The 25330-nt window shown below is 32.8% G+C and overlaps 2 protein-coding genes and 1 pseudogene across 5 annotated transcripts; 1 reads left to right on the forward strand and 2 right to left on the reverse strand.

Moving 5' to 3' along the window:
• The first annotated feature begins 262 nt into the window (after positions 1 to 262).
• On the forward strand, positions 263 to 4074 carry LOC120282250 (annotated as a pseudogene).
• Positions 4075 to 5942: 1868 nt separating this feature from the next.
• On the reverse strand, positions 5943 to 9199 carry LOC120282259 (dol-P-Man:Man(5)GlcNAc(2)-PP-Dol alpha-1,3-mannosyltransferase-like). Of its 4 annotated transcripts, none has more exons than XR_005542922.1 (7): positions 8949 to 9199; positions 8601 to 8696; positions 7732 to 7916; positions 7604 to 7638; positions 7374 to 7511; positions 7178 to 7265; positions 5944 to 6228 (listed from the first exon to the last, which is right to left on the reverse strand). XR_005542922.1 is itself a non-coding variant. In XM_039289036.1 (5 exons), exons 1-4 carry the CDS (start codon positions 7823 to 7825, stop codon positions 7257 to 7259), a joined length of 276 nt encoding a protein of 91 aa, XP_039144970.1. In that variant the 5' UTR covers positions 7826 to 8149; the 3' UTR covers positions 5943 to 6228; positions 7178 to 7256. The 4 variants fall into 4 exon arrangements, 1 of the variants encoding a protein (XP_039144970.1); XR_005542918.1 differs by having other exon boundaries at positions 5947 to 6228; positions 8944 to 9199; XR_005542921.1 differs by lacking the exon at positions 7604 to 7638 and having other exon boundaries at positions 5949 to 6228; positions 8944 to 9199.
• Positions 9200 to 10359: 1160 nt separating this feature from the next.
• Positions 10360 to 12509, reverse strand: LOC120282244 (probable disease resistance protein RF9). The gene is made up of 3 exons (XM_039289012.1): positions 10726 to 12509; positions 10552 to 10613; positions 10360 to 10448 (listed from the first exon to the last, which is right to left on the reverse strand). The coding sequence occupies exon 1, from the start codon at positions 11791 to 11793 to the stop codon at positions 10774 to 10776; it is 1020 nt and encodes a 339-aa protein (XP_039144946.1). The 5' UTR covers positions 11794 to 12509; the 3' UTR covers positions 10360 to 10448; positions 10552 to 10613; positions 10726 to 10773.
• Positions 12510 to 25330: the final 12821 nt, after the last annotated feature.

A 25330-nucleotide genomic window follows, 5' to 3' on the forward strand; every position in this document is an offset into this window, starting at 1 on the left:
AAGATTCTGCGTGATCCAGAGATATACTAGAATTTGGTGGTAATGGGATTACTGACTTTCTTAAGTAATATTTATAAGTTGAGTAATGTGATATTACCAGTCAGGATTCAAACACTTGTACAGATCGCCAAACGTGGTAATATTTTTAGATTACCATGTAACACATGGTAATCTTTTTACATTACCACGAACAAAACGGCCCTTTACTTTATTTTCCATTCCCACAAGCAAGATATGTATTCAATCATTCCTTTCTCTTCCCTTCCCTTCCCTTCCTTTCCATTACTTTACTAACCCATCCTTCACTTCATCCAAGCAAGCCTCTCCCTCTCCTCTCTATTTTCTCTTTTCTCTCTTGTATGGGGTGGCTCTTCTACATTAGATCAGCGGCTCCTCCACCATGCTCCGCCATTGCCTCCCTCGCCTCATCACCGACACCTTTCGGAGGCTCTCTGTCCATGGAACCCCTTCGCCAAACACCACCGTCCTCCGCCCACTCGCCGGAGCCCTAACCCTTGAGCATCCAAGGATGCCGATGTCGGAGGAGAAGTGGAGAAGAAGGCAAAGAAGCACAAGGGGAAGCATGACAAGCCCAAGCCCTGGGATGACGACCACAACATCGATCATTAGAAGGTGGAGAAGTTCGATCCCTCGTGGAACAATGGAGGGATGCTTGAAGTCAGCTCCTTCTCCGCTAATACCAAGGCATGGGCTTCTCCTTCAAGCTCATTTAAGCTGAACTCACTCTTCCTTTTTGAAATTAGGGTTTGATGATGTGTTCTCTTGAAGAGAAGTATTTGCAACAAGCATGGTCCAATGTGAAGATAGCATTGAAAGAATTTGGGATTTCTTGCGAGCTCAATCTGGTAATGCGCCCATCACAATAACATAAGATTTAGAAGTAATTTGTTGTATGATTTGATTTAATCTTTTGATTGGATCTCTCTTCTGAGAAAGAATTCTCACTCATCGTTTTCTCTAAAATTAAACAGTGCATCCATCTATAAATTATAGCAACCATGACCATGAATGTAGTGATTACTTCATCTAAAACTTAATATAACCAAGAACAACCTCTATTTCCTCTTTGATCCAATGAAGCTTAGACAAAAAAGCCAACTTACAAAACTAACAGTTATTTTTATATATAACTAACTAACACCCCTGACACACGGACATAGAAGTAAAAATGAATATAAGTGGAAGTCTTTACATTTAGCAGGTAATTAGTTAAAAGTGAAGGTGTTAAACTTGTAAATGAGAATAGGTAAAGCATGTAAAAGGAACATATTGATAGGAAGAAGGACAACCACAAATAAAATGATGAGATTTAAGGAACATATGGTTAAATTGGTAGGAACTTTGGGTGTCACAAGTTTAACAAAAGAGTCACTATAGTACATTAGTTTGTCTCTGGTTTCATTTTCAGGTTCCTTCATGACAAATCTTTCACATCTCATCAATATACAGTCTTGCAATTGGCCCAAGGTTTGTATTGTTCTGTCATGTCTTATTTTATATTAAAAAGAACACTCAGAATTACATATTAAAGCTAGCATGTTATTGTTTTTTAAACAGAACTCAACCATGTCCTATTACAGTTTGCTTGCCTGAAGAACATGTAAAAAGTTGAGACCCAAAAAAAAAAAAAAAAATAGAACATGCCAATACAAGAATTTTGTACTGATAGGTTCTTACTTTGCTTTTTTCATTGTAATTTCTTATTTTACAGTTAGCTCTGTCTCTCCCACAGCTGGTGGTATTCAGACTAATGCAACCATCAATCGAGGCAACAGGTTTGTCTCAAGCTTTTTCTAATTGAATTGAGCAACTTTGAAGTTGTTTTTGCTAGGTATGTAACACTTCATTTTGTCTTTAGTTTTGTCTTCAGTTTTTTAGTGGTGTTTAGTGGATGGAAATCTTTAGTTCGCATTTTAGATTAGTAGCTCTATTAATTGAGGAACATATTCTTTTAGTTGGAACTAATGTTAATATTTCTTAAGCAGATAAAGAATTTGTTGAGATTGTATTTTTAATATAATTCTTATTCATTTTTTATTTTAATATATTAATTTTTAATATATATATATATATTTATATATATATATGGCTGATCATGAAGTAGGTATCTATTTGGAGCTCACATTAATGATATAATATTCATATGTGTTGAAACTTAGTTGTTCTCTTTTATGGGCTTTGTGTTCTTTAGATTACATTTTTATTTTTCTATTGATTGTGTTGTTTTTGAAATACGGGTTTGTTATTTGGGATTTGTTGATTTTATAAAAGATCCCATATATAAATATCTTGATGGTTGAGTAGTTTACTGATTTATAATCAGATCTCAATTCTCCTCTTCTGGTTTTTGTTTATTAATGCATTGTCTTAGATCCTATTTGTTTTCTTTTCTTTCAATTTTTTTGGATGAGGTCTATTCTCTAATGGTACATATTAGGAATTGTTTTGCTATTTATAACAGTGTGCCATGTACACTGGTTTTTTTTTTTTCTAAGAAATTGTTTTCGAGATATGACACTTGTTTTGTTTTGAGAATTTTATAGTGAATTTAGAGTTTTATAGATTTACATGATTAATTAGTTGTATGGTTTCTAGTGATTTAAAATCCATGATAATTAAGAAAAGAAGAAGCACTAAACTCTGACAAATTGGTTTTGTGCAAAGAGCTACATATGTGAATAATTTGTGATGCATAGGCTGCAAAGAAAAGTTTGTGTTGAGACCTAATTAATCGTGATATCTGCATGGGAAATTTGCATTGTGAAAAGGAGAAATGTGTTTGAAGATGGGTTATGTCCAACATTGCTTCAGTTAGAAGTTCAGTTAGATCGTCATGAGAAATGTGTGGTTCATTATTGTATTTTCAGTTAGAGTTTAGTGGAGTGTGATCTCAAATAAAATATTTAGTCTTATAAATATTTATAATTGCTGACTTGAGTTATATGTGGTGTTTGAGTTTCTGCATCCTTAGTCTCTAATTTGAATTTTATTTCAATGTCTCTTTTGAGCCAAAACATTAGATAGCTAGAGAAATGCCATTAAGAAAAATATTCAATTCAATTTGATTTGAAGTATTTTAATCCTTGGTTTCTTTTTCCTGCTTGCCAAGGCTGTTTTGGTCATCCGATTGCAAGTGCACTGAATGCTTGGTTTGATGTTTTCGAACGTTTTTTTGAATGAAAATAACAAGACATTGGAGTGAGTATATCACATTTCACTGAGTTTTCTTGTGTTAACATCATGCTCGCATAATAATTATGTACTTGTGAATTGCTACAATGCAGACATAACACAAATACTACTAAATGTCTCAATCTAGGATCATACAACTACCTTGGCTTCACTGTTGCAGACGAATACTGCACTCCTCGAGTTATCAAGTCTATGAAGAAGTATTCACCCAGTACCTACATCGTCTGTGCCAATGCGGGTAAAAATCCGTATTCCTGCAGTTTATGTTTGAGAATACATGTTTAGCAGTTTTACAACATAGCTAATTTTGAGAACTTTTGCAGGAACTACAAAGCTGCATATTTAATTGGAGTTAGTTGCTCGATTTGTTGGAAAGCCGGAAACCATTTTTTTTGGCATGGGTTATGCAACAAACTCTACTATTATTCATGCTCTGATTAGCAAGGTTTGTCTGATTTTACTAGATTAGAGTTAAGAATGTAAGAAATGCAAAATTTTTGCTTATCTTGATTATTCACAGGGAGGGTTGATAATCAGTGATTCTTTGAATCATAACTCTATTGTCAATGGTTCTCGAGGATCAGGTGCAGTAGTTCGGGTTTTCCAACATAATAGTAAGGTCTTTGCTCTATCTAAACTCATTCAAATATTATCAATAGCACATTTAACATTTGCAACTTGTTGTATTTTTAGCTCCGTCTCACTTGGAGGAAGTACTGAGAGAGTGTCTCACTTGGAGGAGGTACTGAGAGAGTAGATCACTGAAAGATTGTTGGATCATTTGTATGGATTATTTGTATTTTTTTGTATGAATGAAATAATGGATTTTGGATATTTAATGTGAGAATTTATTTTATAGATCTTTTGTATGGATAATTTATATTTTGTGTATTTGTATGGACAATTTTTTTTCATTTGTGTAATAAATTGTGCAAGTTGTGTGAGAATAAATTCTGTAGCTAATAGCTATGATAATCAATAACAAAAAATAGCGACGAATATTCTGTTGCAAATGACAAATGATAATAGGAAAATAACAACCGAAATTCTGTTGCTATAAAGAAAATCCGTTGCTAATAGGAGAACAACAACCAATATTCCGTTGCTATCAGAAAATAGCAACGAAAAAAAGGAAATTCAATTGCAACAAAAAATATAGCAACGGAAAAAAAAAGAAAATCCGTTGCTAATAGGAAACTAGCAACCAAAATTTTGTTGCTACAAGAAAAATATCAATGGGAATATTATGGATTTTTTTAGGTAATGAAGACATAGCAACGGAACTTTCATTACAAATAAGATAATAGCGACGGACATACCATTGCTAAAATAAGAAAAATATTGTTAGTAAAATAAAACTTTTCATTGCTATAACAATAATAGTAACGGAATAGTGCATTGCTATACAAAAATAGCAACGGAAATATAGCAACGGAATTTTGTGAACCATCAAAAAATGAATATTTTATTATTATATTAACAACGGACTTCTTATGTTTGCAATGAAAGTGTCCGTCGACACAACATAAGAAATAACGACGGAATTTTATAATACCGGCAGAATTTAAATGGTGACTTGAGAATAGCCGTCGGAATGATTCTGTTGCTAATTCCGTTGCTAATATTTATAGCAACAGAAATGTAGTTTTTAGCGACGAAAAAATCCGTTGCTTTTTCCTGTATTTCTTGTAGTGATTTTGAGGTGAAAAGTAATAAACACACTACACTAAAAAGGGTTTTAGAGGCGGTTTTCAAACCCTATAAAGGTAGTTTTAACTGCCTCCATAGCTTTAGTGATGGTTTTTTTTAACCCTTCTCTAAACCGGTTCTACACATTAGAGCCAGTTTGCATCAACCATTGGGGTAAGGATTCACTATAGAAGCGGTTATAACCGCCTCTAAAAATTGTATGTAATAAAGACGGTTGTAACCACCTCCAAAGCTAATAATTTTTAAACTCCTTTAATGCTTTTAGAGACGGTTACAACCGCCTCTACCATATACAATTGTTAAGAGGCAATTATAACTACATCAGAGCCAAGGGCGAAGGGAGAGGGGGGCGACCGCCCCACGTCGCCGGCGGACCCCTCTTCCCTCCTCTCTCCCTTTTACTCAGGGACGGAGGAAGAGGGTGGTCGCCCCCCTCTTCCCAGTGAACTTCTGCCCCCTCTCCCTTCTCCCTTCTCTCTCTCTCTCTCTCTCTCTCTCTCGTTTTATTTTTAATTTAAAACATCAAATTTTATATCCTTAATATCTAAAACATAATAATTTTTAAAAAATATATTTACAAAAATTTATTCTTTAATCTATTACTTTATCTAGATATATATATATTTTTTAAAAAATCTATGTTTTAGTTTTTGATTTTCACAAATTAATTTATATAATATATAAACTTATATTTTAAGTAGAATTTTTTTAAAAATTTATTATTTAACAACTTATTTTTATAGTCTAATCTAAGGAAAAAGGAGGAGAAAAAAATGATAATTGACAAGCCTATCTCAAATTTTTAATTTTCATATTGCAAGCCTGACAAAAAGAACCCAAGCATGATTCTAACCTATCTCAAACATAAATTGACTAGGTTCTACCTAAATCATTCTACTTCGTTCTTTCACATGTTTGAAGCTGTAACTTTATTCTATTCTTTCTTTTTGTATGTATTTAGATCATGTATGTAGTTTAGAAGTTCTTAAATTTTATTCTACTTTAGGTCCCCTTATTTCTTGCATACTCAAATTTCCAACCAAAAATCATCTAGTTGATGACTTGAATAAAAGACCAAGTTAAATCTGTGCGTACATCGTCTTATGGAATTCACACATAATCAAGTCACAGTCACAAGATAAGTAAGCAATCTTCAATTATTCCCACACGAACAAATTGAATGGCATATATGATGGTGAAAGTTAAAGAGAGGGCATATATTGGACCTCAAAATCCATTAGGAAAACTTGATTTCGGAGCAATTTTCTCCCCCAGAATAACCTGGAGCAGTCTTGGTCAAAGAATCTGTTGCATTAAATACAATACATTATTAGAACGGTAGACCGTATCAAAAACACCCAAAGCAAACAAGTCAAAAAGAATATAGATATATAAACAGAACAGCCAGATAAACATTTATGAAACTGGAGTCAATACATAATATTTATGATGGGTAAACTGATCTTTCAGAAAATTCCTTTTGGTTAAATTAGACATGAAATAGAAGCATGAGCATTTAGACATAAGAATTTTGATTTCAGTTTATTTAAGTGTCCAATTTAAGTGATTATTTAATCAGAATACAACTATATTATTATTATTATTATATAAAAGACACAACCTCAAGGTTTTCTAAATAAAGGGTCCCTCAGATGCTTCTTTCTAGGAGTAAACCTTCCACATTTCTTCAAGTGAATATACTAATTACTAACTAATGTGCCATGTCATCTGGGGTCCCAACCATTAATGGAAAAAAAGGAAGGAATATGAGTCCTAATTAACAATCCACAATGTGACATTATGAATATCAAAATCCATAATATAAGCCATGAGCTAGTGCTTACAAGGTGTCATGCTATGTGATTTCATTCAAATTTTTTTAGTTCTAATAACATCATCCCTTATATTTGCATGATAGAGAAATCAATTATCCATATAAGCAATAATATTTATATACTACTGGAGGTTTGAATGATGATGCTCTAGAAAAGTCTTTCATGATAACAAGTGAATACAAAATGAATCCAATTGACTGTGACAATAACAATCCAAAGAAGATATCATGTTTTAATCAATGTTTTCATGAAGTTGTCTCATTCATTGCCCATTCTCACAGGCAGTAAGATCATTACACATCCAGTGACCACACCTTATTTCTCCAAGGGCAACAGCTGTCAAACAAGGTAATTGGATTTGCAAAAACAGAAAACGGTCATTTTAAGAAAGTTTTCTTAAGAGGAATAATTAAAGGTACCTAGATTTATTTTTCTGAGCTTGTGTTGTCTGGTTGACCACACACTAGTAAGGTGTCTTCTACAGCAGTAATAGCTTCGTTAAAATTTCTGCATAAGATTTAGAAATCATAGACTTAGATACAATATTTTTAGATTGCAATTTGCTAAAAGTTGAGAATCCTTTTTCCAATATTTTTCTGGTCAATGAACACTCACATGAGCAGGATATACCTGCCTACCAGTCACAAATTGGATGACAAAATAAGCATAAAAAAACAGAGACAGATAAACCAAAGGCTCTGTATCCCCTTTCAGCTTCGTATAATCCCTCTCTCCTCCAAGAAACCCATCCACCTGCCATCGAACACAACAAAACCCTTAAAATCCCAAAACAAACATCAAAGCAAGACAATCCAGTGATCAAAAGCCTTGAAAATCCTCCTTACCTGAGACATGCACGCATCCCAATCTATCTTTGTATCTATGAATAAAGATAAAAACATCAGACATAGGCCAAACAAAGGATCAAAGATCAGAATGTGAGACAACGGAATTGAGGGATGGGACTCCTTACAAGGCACGTAGATGATGATCAGAGAGACCAAGATCACATCGAGAAGGAGAAGGACAGCGGCGACTGCCGGCTTTCGGGTTTCCCGACCGCCCATTGCTCCGCCATTCAACGGAGAAAACCCCCTCTCGCACTGCTTTCATATCACAGTCAATCCTAGATCCTCATCATGTCGTCCAATTTACAGCCTAAAAATGGAAGAAAAAACAAAACTAAAGAAAAAAAATCCAATGCTTGCATGAATTTCAGCAATATAACTCAAAAATCTCAAAGCAGAGCATCAAATCAGAGCTAAAACTCATATCCTTACACCAATTTCAGCTAAAAAGACACAAATAAGCTCACATAATAAAAATAGGGCACAGAACACTGGTTGATTATAACAAATACAACATGTACAAATTAATATTAAGAAAATAAAGGCTCATCAAAATACCATGGCAAACATATGGTCCATTTGCAGTAAGAATAACAAAAAAAAAAAATAGCACACACAAATATTTGAGAGACCAGAGGAAGGCAAAAGTAATATAAATTTACATAATGTGCTAGAACCTGAAATTCAACTAAAGATATTGATAGATTTAACTATGCACAAGTCATAAATAACAACAATACTTTAAGAACAGAATATACATATAATATATATATATATATAATAGTGATCCACTCTTAACCTCCAAAAATATTTGGACTAATAATCCATGCATTATTGTGCTAAATACATGAATAACACAGCACAAATTCCTATGAGAACCATATTAGAATCTATCATTTGATCACCTCATTACAACATGGATCAAATTAAATATTTTTTTAAAAAAATAAAAGATAACAACATATATTAAAGAAATAGTATGCCAAAACATTACTGTTGTACAACAGATTGAACTTCCTGCTTCTTGATGTTCCCACCCAAACCACTAGCAAGCTCCAAAGTTCCAAATTTTGACATCCCATCCCAATTCCTAAAATAAATAAATCACTGTTTAACATCCATAAAATAACATAAAAATCTCATTGGTTTTTTTCCTCAAATTTAATCTAATGAAACAAAGAAAATCCATAGGAAAACACAACAAAACACCAACTTATTGGTCTTAATTAGTAGTAATAACTGTTGTCTATAGGACAATTTGATGATTCTGGACTTCAATTTTGCAACCAAGAATAACCAAAAAGAAAACCATGATTAAATAGAGAAAAAAATTTAACCAGACATGCTGATTGTGTCCATGTCCGGGAAGTCACTTTGAAGATAATCCAAGACATTCTATACTCCCTTAGAGACCATCATGTTCATCCCCATGGCGTCTCTAGTGCTGTAGCTGAATCTCATGCAGAGTTTTCACCCTACCAACGAGCAATGGATCCCTTGAAGCCTTGCAAACCTGCTTGAACTGCTGGAATTGGAGTTGGACAAAGAGAAATTTCTTTAAGAGAACAAAAAATTGATTAAAAACATGAGTTAGATAAGAGAAAATGATAAATTTCTTTTTTTTTTCATGGATGCCAACAAAACATGAATGATTCCTGAAAACAAGTCAGAAGTTTTGCTTGAAAAACATAACACACAAAACGCTCAGCCAGCAACCAAAAGAGAATGACATCCCTCTCCCCACATGCAAAAACTATGAAAAGCATCAATTATAAAAAAAAGGGACAAGCTAACACAGAGAAATCAGAAAAAGGGCAATACAAAGAGTAGATAAAACATGAATTGGAATGAAAACACCAAAATTAAACTGAATTACCAGAAGAAAACAATCTAAAATCCAAAACAACAGTAATAACACAATTCATCAAAAGATCAAGGAAAGACAAATCAAAATCCTGGTTTTGAGTAGGAAAGAAATAAAAAAAAGATTTTCTCAGAGGAATTAAGACAAACACTTGTGGAACACTATGGAGAGAGTCTCGAAATGCTCTGCCACCTCCAAGAAGAACTTCAACTCTGCGGCCCTCAATACAAACTTGAACCTCACCACCAGTGCACGCGTCATCCCATCTCTCAAGACAACATGGCAACCACGATTAGTACTCTCCAAGCACCCCTTAGTCATCGCCATCGGCACATAGTACTTCATCCCATCAAGCAAGAGTGGCCCGACGATCCCCACCGGCAGTGTCATGAAACCTATCGGCATCTCGCAACACTGCCCTAGAATGGACTCATAATCAAACCCTAATTGTAAGGGGGCAGAGATGTTATTCGGCGATGTGCTTCCATACCAAACTTTTGATTATGCGGCTCCGGTGATGGATAGCGTCATTCCAGTGCACGTAAAGGTCATTGGTGGAGTTTCCGGTGGTGTGCCGCTACTTCTCACGCACGATGAGGGTTTTAAGGGAGAGCAAAAGAGAGTGCGCTAGAGAAGATGGATTTTATGGGGAGAATGGGAGAGAGAGTTTACAATTTTTTAAAACCGGCTCTACAAGGAGAAAATTTTTCACCCTCTAAATGTGGCCGGTTTATAAAAAACCCTTCTACTTATCCGGTTCTATAAATAGAAAATTGCGTAGTGACAATATATAACCACAAAGTATCAAACTCATATAACATTACATTAGTAAAATCACAAACATCCACAAAAACATCAATTGAAGTACAATTCATATATATATATATATATAAAAGAAACTTCATGCCTGCTTCCTTACTCGCTGACTTAATATGGAGCTCCTTTGAAGTCCAAAAGCACTCCTCACTCACGCCGCTCCTATACAAATAATCCTTGTATGTAATTTTGATTTTTTGATATTTTGATAATTACTTGATAACAAAACATAGTAAATAAAAATTAATAAAACATTAAAACTTACCTTTGAAGGTAGCTAACATTAGCCTAACAATTGAATATTTATCCATTGTGCCGCTGCATAAGCTGAAATATCAAGATGAGAGTTAATTCTAATTAAGATGAAAGGTCATATATATATATATATATATCATAAATTAAAGTTATACCAAATAATTAAATAAAGGAAGGAACTCACTTAATATTATTAATAAATGGAGATGTTGGGCACATGTTGTATCTTATACTAGTCTTCTCCTGTATTCTCCTTAATCCTAGTCATGAATTCTTCAGGCATACTTAATAACTTCAATTGATCAAGTGGCACATTCTTCAGTCCTTCTGGAATCATCTTCAATCTTCCACATGTGTTGATATCCAAAGACTTGAGGCATGACATTGCCTTCTCCTCAATCTTCCACTCCTCAAGATCATCAAGACACGAAATTCTCAAGGATAACAGTTGAGGGAAACCTGTTGCCGAACATATCATCTGTTTGCCTGTATATGCATTATAGAGTAGTAGATATTTGAGACGTGGCAGCTTCTCTAGTGTTGCCATTGGGTCTTGCTCCAATTTAGAATTATACAACGTTAGTTTCAAAAGTTGTTGAGGAAATACATCATTGTGTGGAAGCTGTTTGCTGTTTAAACTTACTTCGAGATGCAATTTCTTGAGGCATTGTTGATTGGAAAAAGCAGTAATGATATTGTCCAAAGGAATTTCATTTCCATCATCAGAATCATTCTTTATAGAAAAGGAGGCAAGACGACCCAATTTTTGGAGTGATGAAGATAGGGCATCGGCATGATCATTAGAGACTTCATTAATGCTCAATTCGCATAGGTTTGTGAGCCTTGGAAGTGCATTCCCTATCCATGATCCAGCATTTACCCCTTCTAAAGTCTGCAAATTCTTTGGTACATTATTGCCCATATTTGGAGGAGGAGCCGTTGATGTACATTGTAGATAAACATGCCTGAGATTGCCAATTGTCCAGAGTGAATCTGGTATTTTTTTTAAACTATGAAAATTAAAAAGAACAAAAGTCTGGAGATCGCGGAGATGACTAATCCATGATGGAATACTCCAAGCAAACAATTGAAGATATCTTAAATGAATTAATGATTTGATTTCACTAGGAAAGCCTGAGATATCATCCACACAAAGCACTCTTAATAATTTAAACCTGGCAAGCTGTCCTTTCACAGCTCTGAAATCCGAAGGATGATTAATATATCCAAGGCAAAATAGACCCTGCAACATTGAGTTAGAATAGTTTAAAATGTCAATCTCATTACATACGACTAGTCGTCGGGTGTATTTGACATTGTCACATAATCTACAGTGTCATTATTCTTGTAGATTTCAAAATATCTATTCTCTTTGGCTTCACTAATGCACACATCACACAAGACATCATGGATTTGTAATTTGTTTGCACTGCCATCATATTCCCGGTTAGTAATTTGGACCCTGCATCTTTGTGCCAAATCCTCTAGACAATCCAATCCAACTTCTTCTGTGGTTTTACCATTTTTCACTGGTAAGAAACATTCTGCTGACCACAATCTAATTAATGTTTTTGCATAAATAGTCATGTCCTCTTTGAAGCAACCAAAATAAAGAAAACATGATTTCAAGTAATATGGCAAATCATTGTAACTCAATGCAATTATTTCTAAACACTTTTCTCCACCTTCCACAAATTGCCCTTTCATGCTCTCAACAACTTTCCGCCATGCATCTTGGGTTTGTGGTTTCTTTGAGACAAGTCCTCCAAGAACTACTAGTGCTAGTGGTAGACCTCCACACCTTTGAACAAGTTGATGAGCATAATCAACCAAATATGTTGGACAACATGTTTCAATATTTTGATTTGGGAAGACCTTGCGAAGAAACAACTCCCAACTCTCCTTTTCATCTAAGCAACCCAATTCATGTGGTTTGGTAGTAGGATTTGCAATCATAGCAACATTTGTGATGCGAGTAGTGATAATAACTCTACTTCCCTTATTAACATTTGGAAAGACTTTTTAGTAATTCATTCCATACATCTTCTTTCCAAACATCATCAAGAACAATCAAGTACTTGCCTTTCTTCAATTTTTTTCGGAAATAGCAACCGAGAGGTCTTGGATTGTGTCAGTGATGGAGTTGCTGAAATTTCGACGAGATTCTCTTCAAAAACCTCATGGATGGTATATTGTTGAGATATGATTACCCATGCAAATATATCAAAAACTTCTCTTAACTTCAAAATCATTATAAACAGATTTAGCAAGTGTGGTCTTTCCTAGACCACCCATACCCACTATAGAGATCACTGACCGATTTGTATTGTTTGTGTCCACTAACTCTTGCACAATCTTTTTCTTCTCATCATCAAAAGCCGACCATATCAATGTCATCACTTTCAGTGGGGCAATATAGGAATCACGCCTTGACTTCTACACTGACTAGTTGTGCCAATTGTTTCAATGCCATATAATGATCTACTTTGAGATAGCTCCTGCAACTTAGTTTTTATCCCTTCAACATCCACATGAATCTTTCGTTTACTGACCAATTCATCAAATATAAATACAAACCTGGAGAAAAAAATCATAGTTATTTCTTATACCTATCTGCTCCAATTTTTTTTTAACGCATCTATAGTTGAATTTCATTTGATCAAATAATTTAGAGAAATTTAAGGACTCCACAGTTTGAGATATTCATCTTACTCATCCTATATATACTTTCAATTAATTTTAGTTAATTTTAGCTTAGATTAAAAACTCATGAGAATGTGGGAAAGAAATTGAGAATAGGTCATCATGTACTATATGCAAGTCTAGCAAGACTTTTACATCCAAGAAAAAATAACCCAGTATTCAATTTCAAAACTCTATGAAAAGTCTATTCTAAAAACACCGACCTAATAAATTTTGAAAAAAACAATTTCACTAGTTATATATATATTTTTTATAAGTCAATCTAAATACTAAAAATTAGATCTATAAAACTAAAACCATGTTAGATTTAACTTTTTTTTCACCAATAAATCTTTGACTAAAGAAATAAAAAAGCATACCCTCTTGTATATATATATTTTTTAATTTATAAGTGTTGAATTCAGAAAATAAGTATTTTTTTTCTCAAAGCTAAAAGTTTGGTGTTTTTCATAGAAGTATTTCAAAAAAAAAAAAAAAATATAAGAAAAGTGCTCATATTCATGTAAATAAATTGGTGTTTGTAAAACGTACCTCTTGATGAGACCAATGCAACCAGGCTGCCCCTGTTGTCTACGCAGCTTGACCCTTCAACATCCACTTGAAAGTGTCAATGATGTCCTCAGCTTCAAAAGCCACATCTCTCATTTTCGTGACCCAGTTCTTGACCCTCTCATCATCACCATTGTTCTTCTTTGCATCTGCATCCTTTAAGAAGCACTGCATTGCCTCCAGTTCTCCTTTCAACCAATCCACTTCTCCTCTCGCTCCGTACAAATTGCTGGCTTCTTGCAGTATCAGATTACCAAGTTTCTCCACCACAAAACCCACTGCAGCATCAGCCATTGATTTGTTTCTCTCTTCTCTTTTTTGTTTTGATCAAGTGGTGACAAGCAGTAGTGATCAAGAGAAGAAAGTTAAATATGATTTATATATTTATAACCTTCTCAATATGGTTCTGTTCTAAAGAGATGCTTGCTTGCATTTGCAGCAAAGCATGTCAAGAAGTTGATATAAAGAAAGGAGGAATAAAGATATCCAGTGATGAATTACTTCATATTGCCAATTGGGAACAACAGAAAAAGAAGGAAATAAAAGAATTATACCAAGAGTAATGTAGGAAATAAGCATAATATTCTTTGTTATTGTTATATTTTCTTTATATTGGCAATTGGGAACAACAGAGAAAAAGAAGGAAAGACAAAAAAAAATTATACCAAGAGTAAAGTAGGTAATCAGGCATGGGATAACAAAATCCTGACTCTTGAGAACCTTTTCAAAAAAGGCTGCAATCCTTACGCCACTGACACTTGTATTCTTTGCCATAATAATTCAGAGTCAGTGGATCACCTATTTATAAACTGCGGCATTTCTGTTCGTATTTGGTCCTTTTTCAAATGTTTGCTTAACTCTGAAACTCTACCTTCCTCAGTTTCAAATATTTGGACCAATTGGATCCCCTCATTAAATCCTATTCATAGGAATTTTTGGGATCTCTGTTCCAGAGCTCATCTTTCCGGAATATTTTGGTTGGAACGCAACAATCGTATTTTTCAACCAAATATGTGCACCACTCTCTATTACAATTCTTAAAACGCGATAATATGGCTATTTCCTGGATTTCTGCAGATTCGGATCTCCACCAACTGGAAGCTTCTGAGGCTGTTCAGAAGGTAAAGCGCTCCTTAAACTTCTCGAGCTCCGGGTCCATCGACTTCACAGCGATATGGCGCCCAATTCGACTCAAGAGTAATCCGCTTGTTTCACTTCCGAAAGTGGCTCGTGTCTCTGCACGGTGACTTCACCCGACTTTCGATTTTCCTACTTCTTCTTAGTTTTATTTTTCATCATACTTTGTCTTTCTCATCCTCGATGAGGGAAATCAGCTTTCCTTTCTTCTTTAGCTTGTCTTGTTTGTTGTTGCCACTATGTACTTTGTTTTCCCCGTTTCTCTTCTTTTTAATAAATTTGTGGTTTATCCACTTTATTCGAAAAAGTAGGTAATCAGCGTAATAATGTTCTTTATCATTATTGTTTTCTTTATATGGGTCCATTTGCGCAGGTATATGTATATATATATTATGAATATAAATATAATTTGTGGACATCATGCTCTATTATATATGCCAATTTTAATGCTTTTTCTAAAACAGATATACAATTTTTAGGACTAGTTTGACAAAAGATTCTTCGTTCAATATTTGATTTCAAAAGTAAGAAACTTATGGGGTATTCATAGTACTTGTGCATGGTTCTATATATAATCTTTTGATTTTTTACAAACTAATTTCTAGATTTTTCTATACATTCTTCTAATTAAAACTATTCTAATATTTTTTTTTAATTATTATATAACATCTAGACATTCTTGTTCAAGGCTCTAGAAAATTTTCAAAATCTAGTTAGAGTTTTCTTCACTAGTTTGGAAAATCATTTAATTTTAACACTCATCCTTACTGCACTATGGGCATACTTGGAGCAAACTTCATAGCTCCTCAAATTTTGACGATGTCAGAGACTTTGTAAATATATATGTAATTTGTTTTTCTATCTTGCAATGCTTCAACTTTATTTCTCCTTTTATTGTTACCTTTTTGGAGGAAATGATACTCAATATGCTTTATTCTGCTATGCCGAACAAATAATTTGTACATAATTAATTTTGTAGAACAACTGTCTAAAAAAATTATGGTGTGAATATCTCACTGATATGGTTTCTGGAGCGTATGGGTATTATAAGACAATAATCTATATATTCTAAGTGATCATGGTGAAGAAATCATAACATTTATACTTAATTATGTGTGTCATTACACGTTAGCAACTGGCTGATCAGGAAAACTTGATTGAAAAGTACACTGTCCAGTAAGTGACAATATTCTATATAGATTAATAACAAAAGAAAAGGATTGAGACCAAAAATAAAAGACACTAGTGATGAACAACAGAGAGATTGGCTCTTGTTTTTTTTTTATAAATAAGGTACAGTCTTTGTTTATCTGCTAAAGTATCATTAACTTTAAATTAAAATTTGAAATATTGAGATAACTTAAAACAGCTTCTTGGCTCAATTATGTCCCATCAAACTACATGAAATGGGCATAGCTTGGAGGTTGTGATGTTCATTAGAGAATATCACCTGATCTCATTTTCAAATTGAGTGTATAATCCTTCAGCAATGCACTCTTCATCTTTCATGTTGCTGCAATGAATTGTCAGACATTGAAAATCAAATACATCTTATTTGAGAACCTTGATGTCAAATTGTTAAAATGGAGTCTTGCTCTTCAAATCATTGGTGGTTTTCATTCCCTGAAAACTAAGATCCACTCAACATTAATGAACTAGAAAGAGCTGAATAACAACATCATTTACAATTTTAATACATTAACCAATTATAAAGAATGCCAACAGGCATTTGTTCAAAGCACCTCAAATTCGAGATATGTTACTCCACAAAAATATCTCACAATATTTCATATTCTGTTCACATTCAATATCAATTAAACATCATAACCTCATATGGATATCTTACATACAATATAAAGATTCTTAAAAATTAACATAAGTAATATAATTAAACTAGCATGAAAAGTTTTGGACTTATTCTGTAGATGTCTTTGGAGCAGAGATGAACTCTGGACTTGTTTAGTCTGTGTTGATTCAAATGGCTATTGTAGTATACAACTCTTTTTGGTCCTTATAAATGCATTTTTCATAATCAAGAAATGTGTTTGATATATATATATATATATATATCAGGCGACTCGATATATATTGCTGGTTATATATAACCTATAGTAGAGTCCTTATTCATTTTCTTTTGAACCATTTGAATTCTATCTAATTCATCAACATGTAGGACAATGAAGTTGATTGGGCCCGTTGGATTTTGGATAAATTTGGTGTTTTATGATTCACCCTATATTTTTATTTTTCTTTTTTAATGTCTTGCTAGTTAGTATTTTGAAGATTAATGCATTGGTTGTCAGGTTGGCAATGGTTGTCCCCCATAGATGGGGTCTCCTGATCAAATTCTGACCATATATTTATTTGGAAATAACTTTGCCTTGATTTAGTTACAGAGCTCTTTATAACATGATACTTGGAGTCATTGCTCTAATAAGGTTCATATCTAAGTGTTTTGTCTCGTATTGTTTTTACAATATATATATTGTTTTAATTTTGATATGCTACAAATGACAACTTGTTTTAACAATATATATATATATATATATATATATTGTTTTTACAAGACATTTTCAACAAACTCAATACAAAAATTACCACTTAAACTCTGGAAGACTCTGATCTCATCATACGTGAACATTCTGGGAAAACCAATTAAAGGCACAACATTGAAGGACAGCAAATGCAGCAAGACTCTTCACTAATGAATAAATAAATAAATAAACATTGTTTTTACCTTATTTATTTTTATTCTAAAAAACTAATTAAATTTTTAATAAAAAGATCAAAAGGACCTTCACTCTTTTTTCTTCATCCATCTAGGAAAAAAATTTAAAACTTTAAGATAAATAAATATTTTTAATAGGTTTTTCAAATTAATAGGAAAAAGAAGGGCGGATTGGTAAATACAGCGTTTACAATGGCACATTAGCAATTACCCACTTCAACATGAGGTATACAAGTTATTTGAATATATTAAATTTTCATATAAAATTATATAAATATATATACTCGACAACCCTTTTCATCATCAAACAAGCCTTTGTTTACATGCTTTAGTCATTAATGGGGGACTTAATTTTAAGGTCCATTGGTCCAAATTAAAAGACTTATTATCTAGTGTCACGTGCAAAACACAACGCTTGCTTCTCACGCGATACCTAAGCACCAATTGGCCATGTGTAGAACCATAAATAAATCGGAACCTCAACGTTTCAATCAGTTTTCGATTGGATGGTCATGCAATTATCATTGTTTTTAAGTGATTTTTTTTGAGGAATTGAAGCACTCGCAGAAGAATCCGCTTACATGGTTGTAATCATATTATTAAATTTAAATTTATAAGTGAAAGTTACTTTTTTTTGCTCGTATATTCTAGTGTAGTTTCATGAGTTGATGTTTTGTCTCTTACTATATTATACATGCATTATTTGCCATCCAGCATACCCCATTGAATCGGGTATGAAAAAACCAGATGCTAAGCCTGTGATTTGGCCGGTTTGACCATGAACCAGTTGACTTGGATGGGTCAACCTAGTCATAATGCTAGGGATTTATTTTTGATAATACTTAATACTTATTATTTTCATTCAAACCACAAAAACCATATATATTTATTAATATTTATTTTTCAATTTATAATCAATATATATAATTACAAAAAAAAAAGTATATTTTTCATAAATATAACAACAAAAATTAACTAAATCAGATTTTAAAAAAATCATTAATATGTTATGATAAATACTTTACAAATACATCATTTTATTTAAGAAAAATAAAATAATATATGAGTGAAATTTCATTATAAATTATAAAAAATAAAAAAATATTCCAACTAAATAAAAATATAAAAATAAATATTTTAAAAACAAAAAAATTAGCATTTAGATCAATAAGTAAATGATAGATGTAAATATCAAAATCGTCCCCTTTATTTTTAAGTTTTTGCCCTTTTTAGTCCCTATATTTTATGCTTTTCGCCATTTTAGTCCTCTAATATAAAATCCGTCCTTTTAGCGCTTAGTATTTGCATAATTTTCTCATTTAGCGATAAAAAATCGCTATTTTGGTCCTTATATTTACACATTTTTCATCTTTTTGGTCCCTCCAGGTTTTCATCACGGAAAGAACAAAAAGCAGTATCCATCAATCGGAGGGACCAAAGGACAAAAAATACGAAATAATGGATTTTATATCGAGGACTAGGAGCTAAAAACGTGAAAAATAGATGACTATTTTGATATTTTTGACCCTAATGGATAAAATTTATCATCCATATAAATGATAAGAAGTAGTAGTAATTTCTTATCTAGTCTAACTAAACGAACCAATAAATAAATAAAATATAAATCACCAAGGGATGTTCAACAATTATATATTAATATATTAAATTGATAACTAATTCAAAAACCGAGAAAATAAATGGGCATAATTAAAAAATACTAATGTATAAATAGCTATTTCTCGGGTTTAAATATCAAATTTTAAGTAATTATTTTTATATTATAATTATGGATTTCATATTATATTTGTTCATTATTAATTATTATAATATTTTATTATTGACCCTCCTTGGTTAAGTATTATAATATTTTATTATTGACCCTTCATTGTTTAAGTAGATCAAATCTTCCATGCTTGACAAGGAGCGGATGACACTCTTTATTTTGTTTTTATATGAATTTATATATTTTTCTATAAAATTAAATGTCATTCTAGATATTACCCTTGTTATATATGCCAATTTTTGAAATAAATGGAAATTTAATTTTATAAAAACAGATTATAAAAATTTTGAGATGAATGAATGAAAATTATTACCTTTTTCAACATCCATTGTTGCGTTGGAAAAATTTAAAATGACAGTTAATTGGAAAAATTATCATGTTGCATTAATTCTGATATTAGACAACACCATATGTTATACATTTCTGAAAAACACATCATTATATTAGAATTTAAAGGAAACAATAATGATGAGTAATAATTTACACTCAATATATGACATTTTTAACTTATAATGAATTAAATATGAATTATTTTGAACCAATTTTACTCATAATCTTATTGTTATTGCATTGTAGGAAAGAAAGAGAATGATTTGAAGGAAGAACGCGTAAAAAAGTACAAGATTGAAGAAATAAGAGCAACGCTTTCAACAAAGAGGGAACAAGCATGAAAATCTAGCCTAGGGCGTCTGACGCTTTAAAGCGCTACAACATCAAGAGGTACAAAAATGAGAAAGTATAGCGCCCAGCGCTACCCCGATTTCAAGTTATAAAAAGGTTCTAGGGTTGAGATCGAAAGAGGGAGGATTTGAGATCAAGAGGCCGAGAGCAAAGATTCGCTGGATTCATTGCCAGGCTTTAGTTTTTAGTTTTTCTTTGTTTATTTGATTATGAACCTTATTCATATGTCAAACTTTGCAATTATTATGTTCTAAATACTTTTTCTAGGGCTACGATGTAGCTGTGACTATGAAACCCTAGACTCATCTTTGTTTAATTCAATTGATGTTTGTTTCAAAACTATGTTGGATATTTTAATTTATGTTTAATGCTTGTGATTGCTTGATCACCAATTGCATGATTAGTAATTTGATTTGAGACTGAGAGGTGATAATTGAATGAGGTCTTGGTTGAAATATCATACAATCATCATAAGATAGAGATATTTATGAGGGTTGTATACATCATTATAAATTTCTGAGCTTAATGAGTTCTATAGGTTCACGCTATCTCGGAGATGAAGTTAACTTATCTAGTGGAATATGCTATTGATGCTTGAGAAAGATTAATATGTAATTTAGAAAATTTATTGACAACATAAGAAACAAATGTTGATTAATTGAACTAGATGATCTAGGTAGAATTTGTCTAGGTGAACTCGAAACCCTAGAATCTCTTGACATTGATTTCTCCTTATATATATATATATCTAATCCATGAATTAGATTTTTCTAAATTAAATCTCTTCAATCTCATTTGTAAAGTAAAAATTAGGGTTAATAATTTTGGTAATTAATAAACACAATCCTCGTGGAACGATACTCTCTTATCATTATATTACTTTGTTTGTGATAACGTATACTTGCGTTATATAAATCACACCAACAAATAATTATAAATTGGCATAATAATAATAGCCGAAAGCATTGCCACACACTTAAATAAATATAAAATGATAGAGTATCAAACCCAATTACGTTACAAAATAAAATCACAAATATAAACATATATGTGTGGCCATATAACCACAAAATATCAAACCCATACAAAATTACATAAATAAAATCAGGACATCCACACAAACATCAATTATTGAAGTAGAGTTCATATATAAGAAACTTCATGTATGCTCCCTTGCTTGCTGACTTAATATGGAGTTCCTTTGAAGTCCAAAAAGCACTCCCTCACTGACCCCGCCTCCTATACAAATAATCCATGTATGTATTTTTGCTTTTTGATATTTTTATAATTCCTTTGATAACAAAAACATAGTAAAATAAAAATTAACAAAACATTAAGACTTACCTTTTGAAGGCAACTAACAATTGAACATATTATCCATTCGTGCGGCTGCATGATGTCTGAAATATCAAAAGATGAGAGAGAGTTAATTCTAATTAAGATGAAATGGAAAGGTCATACATAACACATCATCAAAGTTATACCAAATAATTAAATAAAGAAAGGAACTCACTTAATATTATTAAAAAATGTAGATGTTGGGCACATGTTGTATCTTGTACCAGTCTTCTCCTCGTATTCTCCTTCATCCTAGTTTTAAATTCTTCAGACATAGATGTTAAATTCAATTGATCAAGTGGCAAATTCTTCAGTCCTTCTGGAATCATCTTCAACCTAATACATTCGTAGATTTGCAAAGACTTGAGGCATGACATTGCGTTCTCCTCTATTGTCCACTCCTCAAGTTCGTGAAGAGCCCCAATAAACAAGGATAACAATTGAGGGAAACCTGTTGTCGAACACATCATCTGTTTGCCTCTATATGTATCATCAATAGAGTCGAGATATTTGAGACATGGCAGCTTCTCTAGTGTTGCCATTGGGTCTTGCTCAATTTAGAAAATTCCAAGAAATAGATCCACTAGTTGTTGAGGAAATACATCATTGTGTGGAAGTTGTTTGCGGTTCAAACTTCCACTGAGATATGTAATTCCTTGAGGCAGTAGTTGATTGAAAAGGTTGTAATGATGTTGTCCAAAGGAATTTCATTTCCATCATCAGGATCATTCTCTATAGAAAAGGAGGCAAGACGACCCAATTTCTGGAGTGATGAAGATAGGGCATCGGCATGATCATTAGAGAGTTTTTCTATGCTCAATTCGCATAGGTTTGTGAGCTTTGGAAGTGCATTCCCTATCCATGGTCCAGCATTTACCCCTTCTAAAGTCTGCAAATTCTTTGGTACATTATTTCCCATATTTGGAGGAGGAACCCTTGATGCATTTTGTAGATCAACATGAATGAGATTGCCAATTGTCCAAAGTGAATCTGATATCTTTTCTAACTCATCAGAGGATACAATAAAAGTCTGGAGATTACGGAGATGACCAATCCATGATGGAACTTCCTTCAAATCATCATTATACACGCTAAGATATCTTAAATGAATTAATGATTTAATTTCACTAGGAAATTCTGATATATCCAGAACTAGCCAAAAGAAGCACTCTTAGTAATTTAAATCTGCTAAAGTTGTCCTTTCGAGAGCTCTAAAAAGGCAGAAGGTTATAACTATTGCCATAGAATAGACCCCCAGTAACTTTGAGTTAGGATAGTTTAGAGTCTCAATCTCATTAAATATGATCGATCGTCGGGCTGCACAATCAGAGTGTCATTTTGGGAAATTTCGAAATTTGTTCTCTTTGGCTTCTAAAATGCACATCGTCACTGAAGATCATGGATTCGCAATACTTATGCTATCACGATTTTTTAGCACGGTAATTTGGATCAAACATCGTTGTGCTAACTCCTCCAAACAATCAAATCCAAATTCTTCTATGCTTTTTACCATGCTGGTAAGAAACAACCTGCTGACCACAATCCCAATTATTAGTTGTGTGGAATTTCCTCATCCTCTTTGGAAAGCAACCAAAATGAAAACACGATTTCAAGAATACTGGCAAAATCATTGTAACTCAATGCAAGTATTTCTAAAACACCTTTCTCCATCTTTCCACAAATTGCCCTTTTCATCTGTTGCTCTAACAACTTTCGCCATGCATCTTGGGTTTGTGGTTTCGTTTGAGACAAGTCCTCCAAGAACTACTAGTGCTAGTGGTAGACCTCCACACCTTTGAACAAGTTGATGAGCATAATCAACCAAATATGTTGGGCAACATGTTTTAATATTTTGATTTGGGAAGACCTTGCGAAGAAACAACTCCCCACTCTCCTTTTCATCTAAGCAACGCAATTCATGTGATTTGGTAGTAGGATTAGCAATCTTAGCAACATTTGTGATGCGGTAGTAATAATAACTCTACTTTCCTTTATTAACATTTGGAAAAGACTTTTAAGTAATTCATTCCATACATCTTCTTTCCCAAACATCATCAAGAACAATCAAGTACTTGCCTTTCTTCAATTTTCAAAAATAGCAACTCGAGAGGTCTTCGGATTATGTCGACTGATGGAGTTGCTAAAATTTTTGATGAGATTCTCTTCAAAACCTCATGGATGGTATATTGTTGAGATATGATTACCCATGCAAATATATCAAAAACTTCTCAAACTTCAAAATCATTATAAACAGATTTAGCTAAGTGTGGTCTTTCCAAACCACCCATACCCACTATAGAGATCACTCGACCGATTTGTATTGTTTATGTCCACTAACTCTTGCACAATCTTTTTCTTCTCATCATCAAAGCCAACCATATCAATGTCATCACTCAGCTGGGGCAATATAGGAATCATGCTCGAGCTTTTTAGACTCGACTAGTTGTGCCCAATTGTTTCAATGCCATATACTTCTCTACTTCGAGATAGCTCTTGCAACTTAGTTTTTATCCCTTCAACATCCACATGAACCTTGTGTCTACTCACCAATTCATCAATTATAAGCAAACCTGGAGAAAAATCATAGTTATTTCTTATACCGATAAGCTCCAAGTTTTTAATTTCATCTATGTGAGAATTTCATTTGATCAAATAATTTAGAGAAATTTAAAGACTATGAAGTTTGAGAAATTCATCTTACTCATCCTTTACTTTCAATTAATTTTAGTTAATTTAAGCTTAGATTAAAAAAAATGCAAATTTAAAACTTTCAGTAAAATAAAAAAAATACACAGCTTTATTTCTTTTTGGGAAGAACCTCTCCAAATAGAGAGCTATTTATTAACATGGGGTGAGTGTTTAGTTCATGAATCTTTCCAACATTCCCAGGTGCAATTGGATAAGAATGTAGAAGCTTTGGTACACTAATTGTTAATAAATAAGGAAAATGTCAGATGCTTGGTAATTATATAAATAGATAAAAGTTTTATATCTCAAATCAACAGAAATGTGAGTGCCAAGAGCAAGAAACTCATGAGAATATAGAAAAGAAAGTGAGAATATTCAATAAATCACTGGTTTATCTACTTTTTATCAAAAAGTGAGAATAGAGCCATCATGTACCATATCGCAAGTCTAGGAAGACATATTCATCCAAGAATAATGACCTGAGTATCCTATTTCGAAACTGTATGCAAAACGCTTATTCTCAAAAACACTGATCTAATAAATTTTGAGAAACAATTTCACAAATTATATATATATATATATATATATATATATATATATATATATATATATATATATATAAGTGTTGAATTTAGAAAAATAAGTAATTTTTTCAAAGCTATAAAATTGGTGTTTTTCATAGAAGTATTCCTAAAAAAAATATATGATAAGTGCTTATTTTCATGTAATCAAATTGGTGTTGGTAAAAACATACCTCTTGATGAAACCAAGTGCAACCAGACTGCCTCTGTTGTCTACGCAGCTTGCAATACATGAGAAGTGTCAACGATGTCCTCAACTTCAAAAGCCATATCTCTCATGTCACTGACCCAGTTCTTCACTCCTCATCATCTCCTGGCTCTTCTTTGCATCTGCATCTTTTATAGAAGCACTGCATCCGCCGCAGTTCTCGTTCCAACCACTCCACTTCGTCTCTCACTCCGTGCAAATTGATGGCTTCTTGCACTAATAGATCACCAAGTTTCTGGATTAGAAAACCCACTGCAGCCTCAGCCATTGATTTGTTTCTCTCTTCTCTTTTTTGTTTTGATCAAGTGGTGACAAGCAGTAGTGATCAAGAGAAGAAAGTTAAATATGATCTATATATTTATAACCTTCCTCAATAGTGATTCTGTTCTAAAG

Source organism: Dioscorea cayenensis, chromosome 3 (genome assembly GCF_009730915.1).
Source record: "Dioscorea cayenensis subsp. rotundata cultivar TDr96_F1 chromosome 3, TDr96_F1_v2_PseudoChromosome.rev07_lg8_w22 25.fasta, whole genome shotgun sequence".
Classification (NCBI taxonomy): domain Eukaryota; kingdom Viridiplantae; phylum Streptophyta; class Magnoliopsida; order Dioscoreales; family Dioscoreaceae; genus Dioscorea; species Dioscorea cayenensis.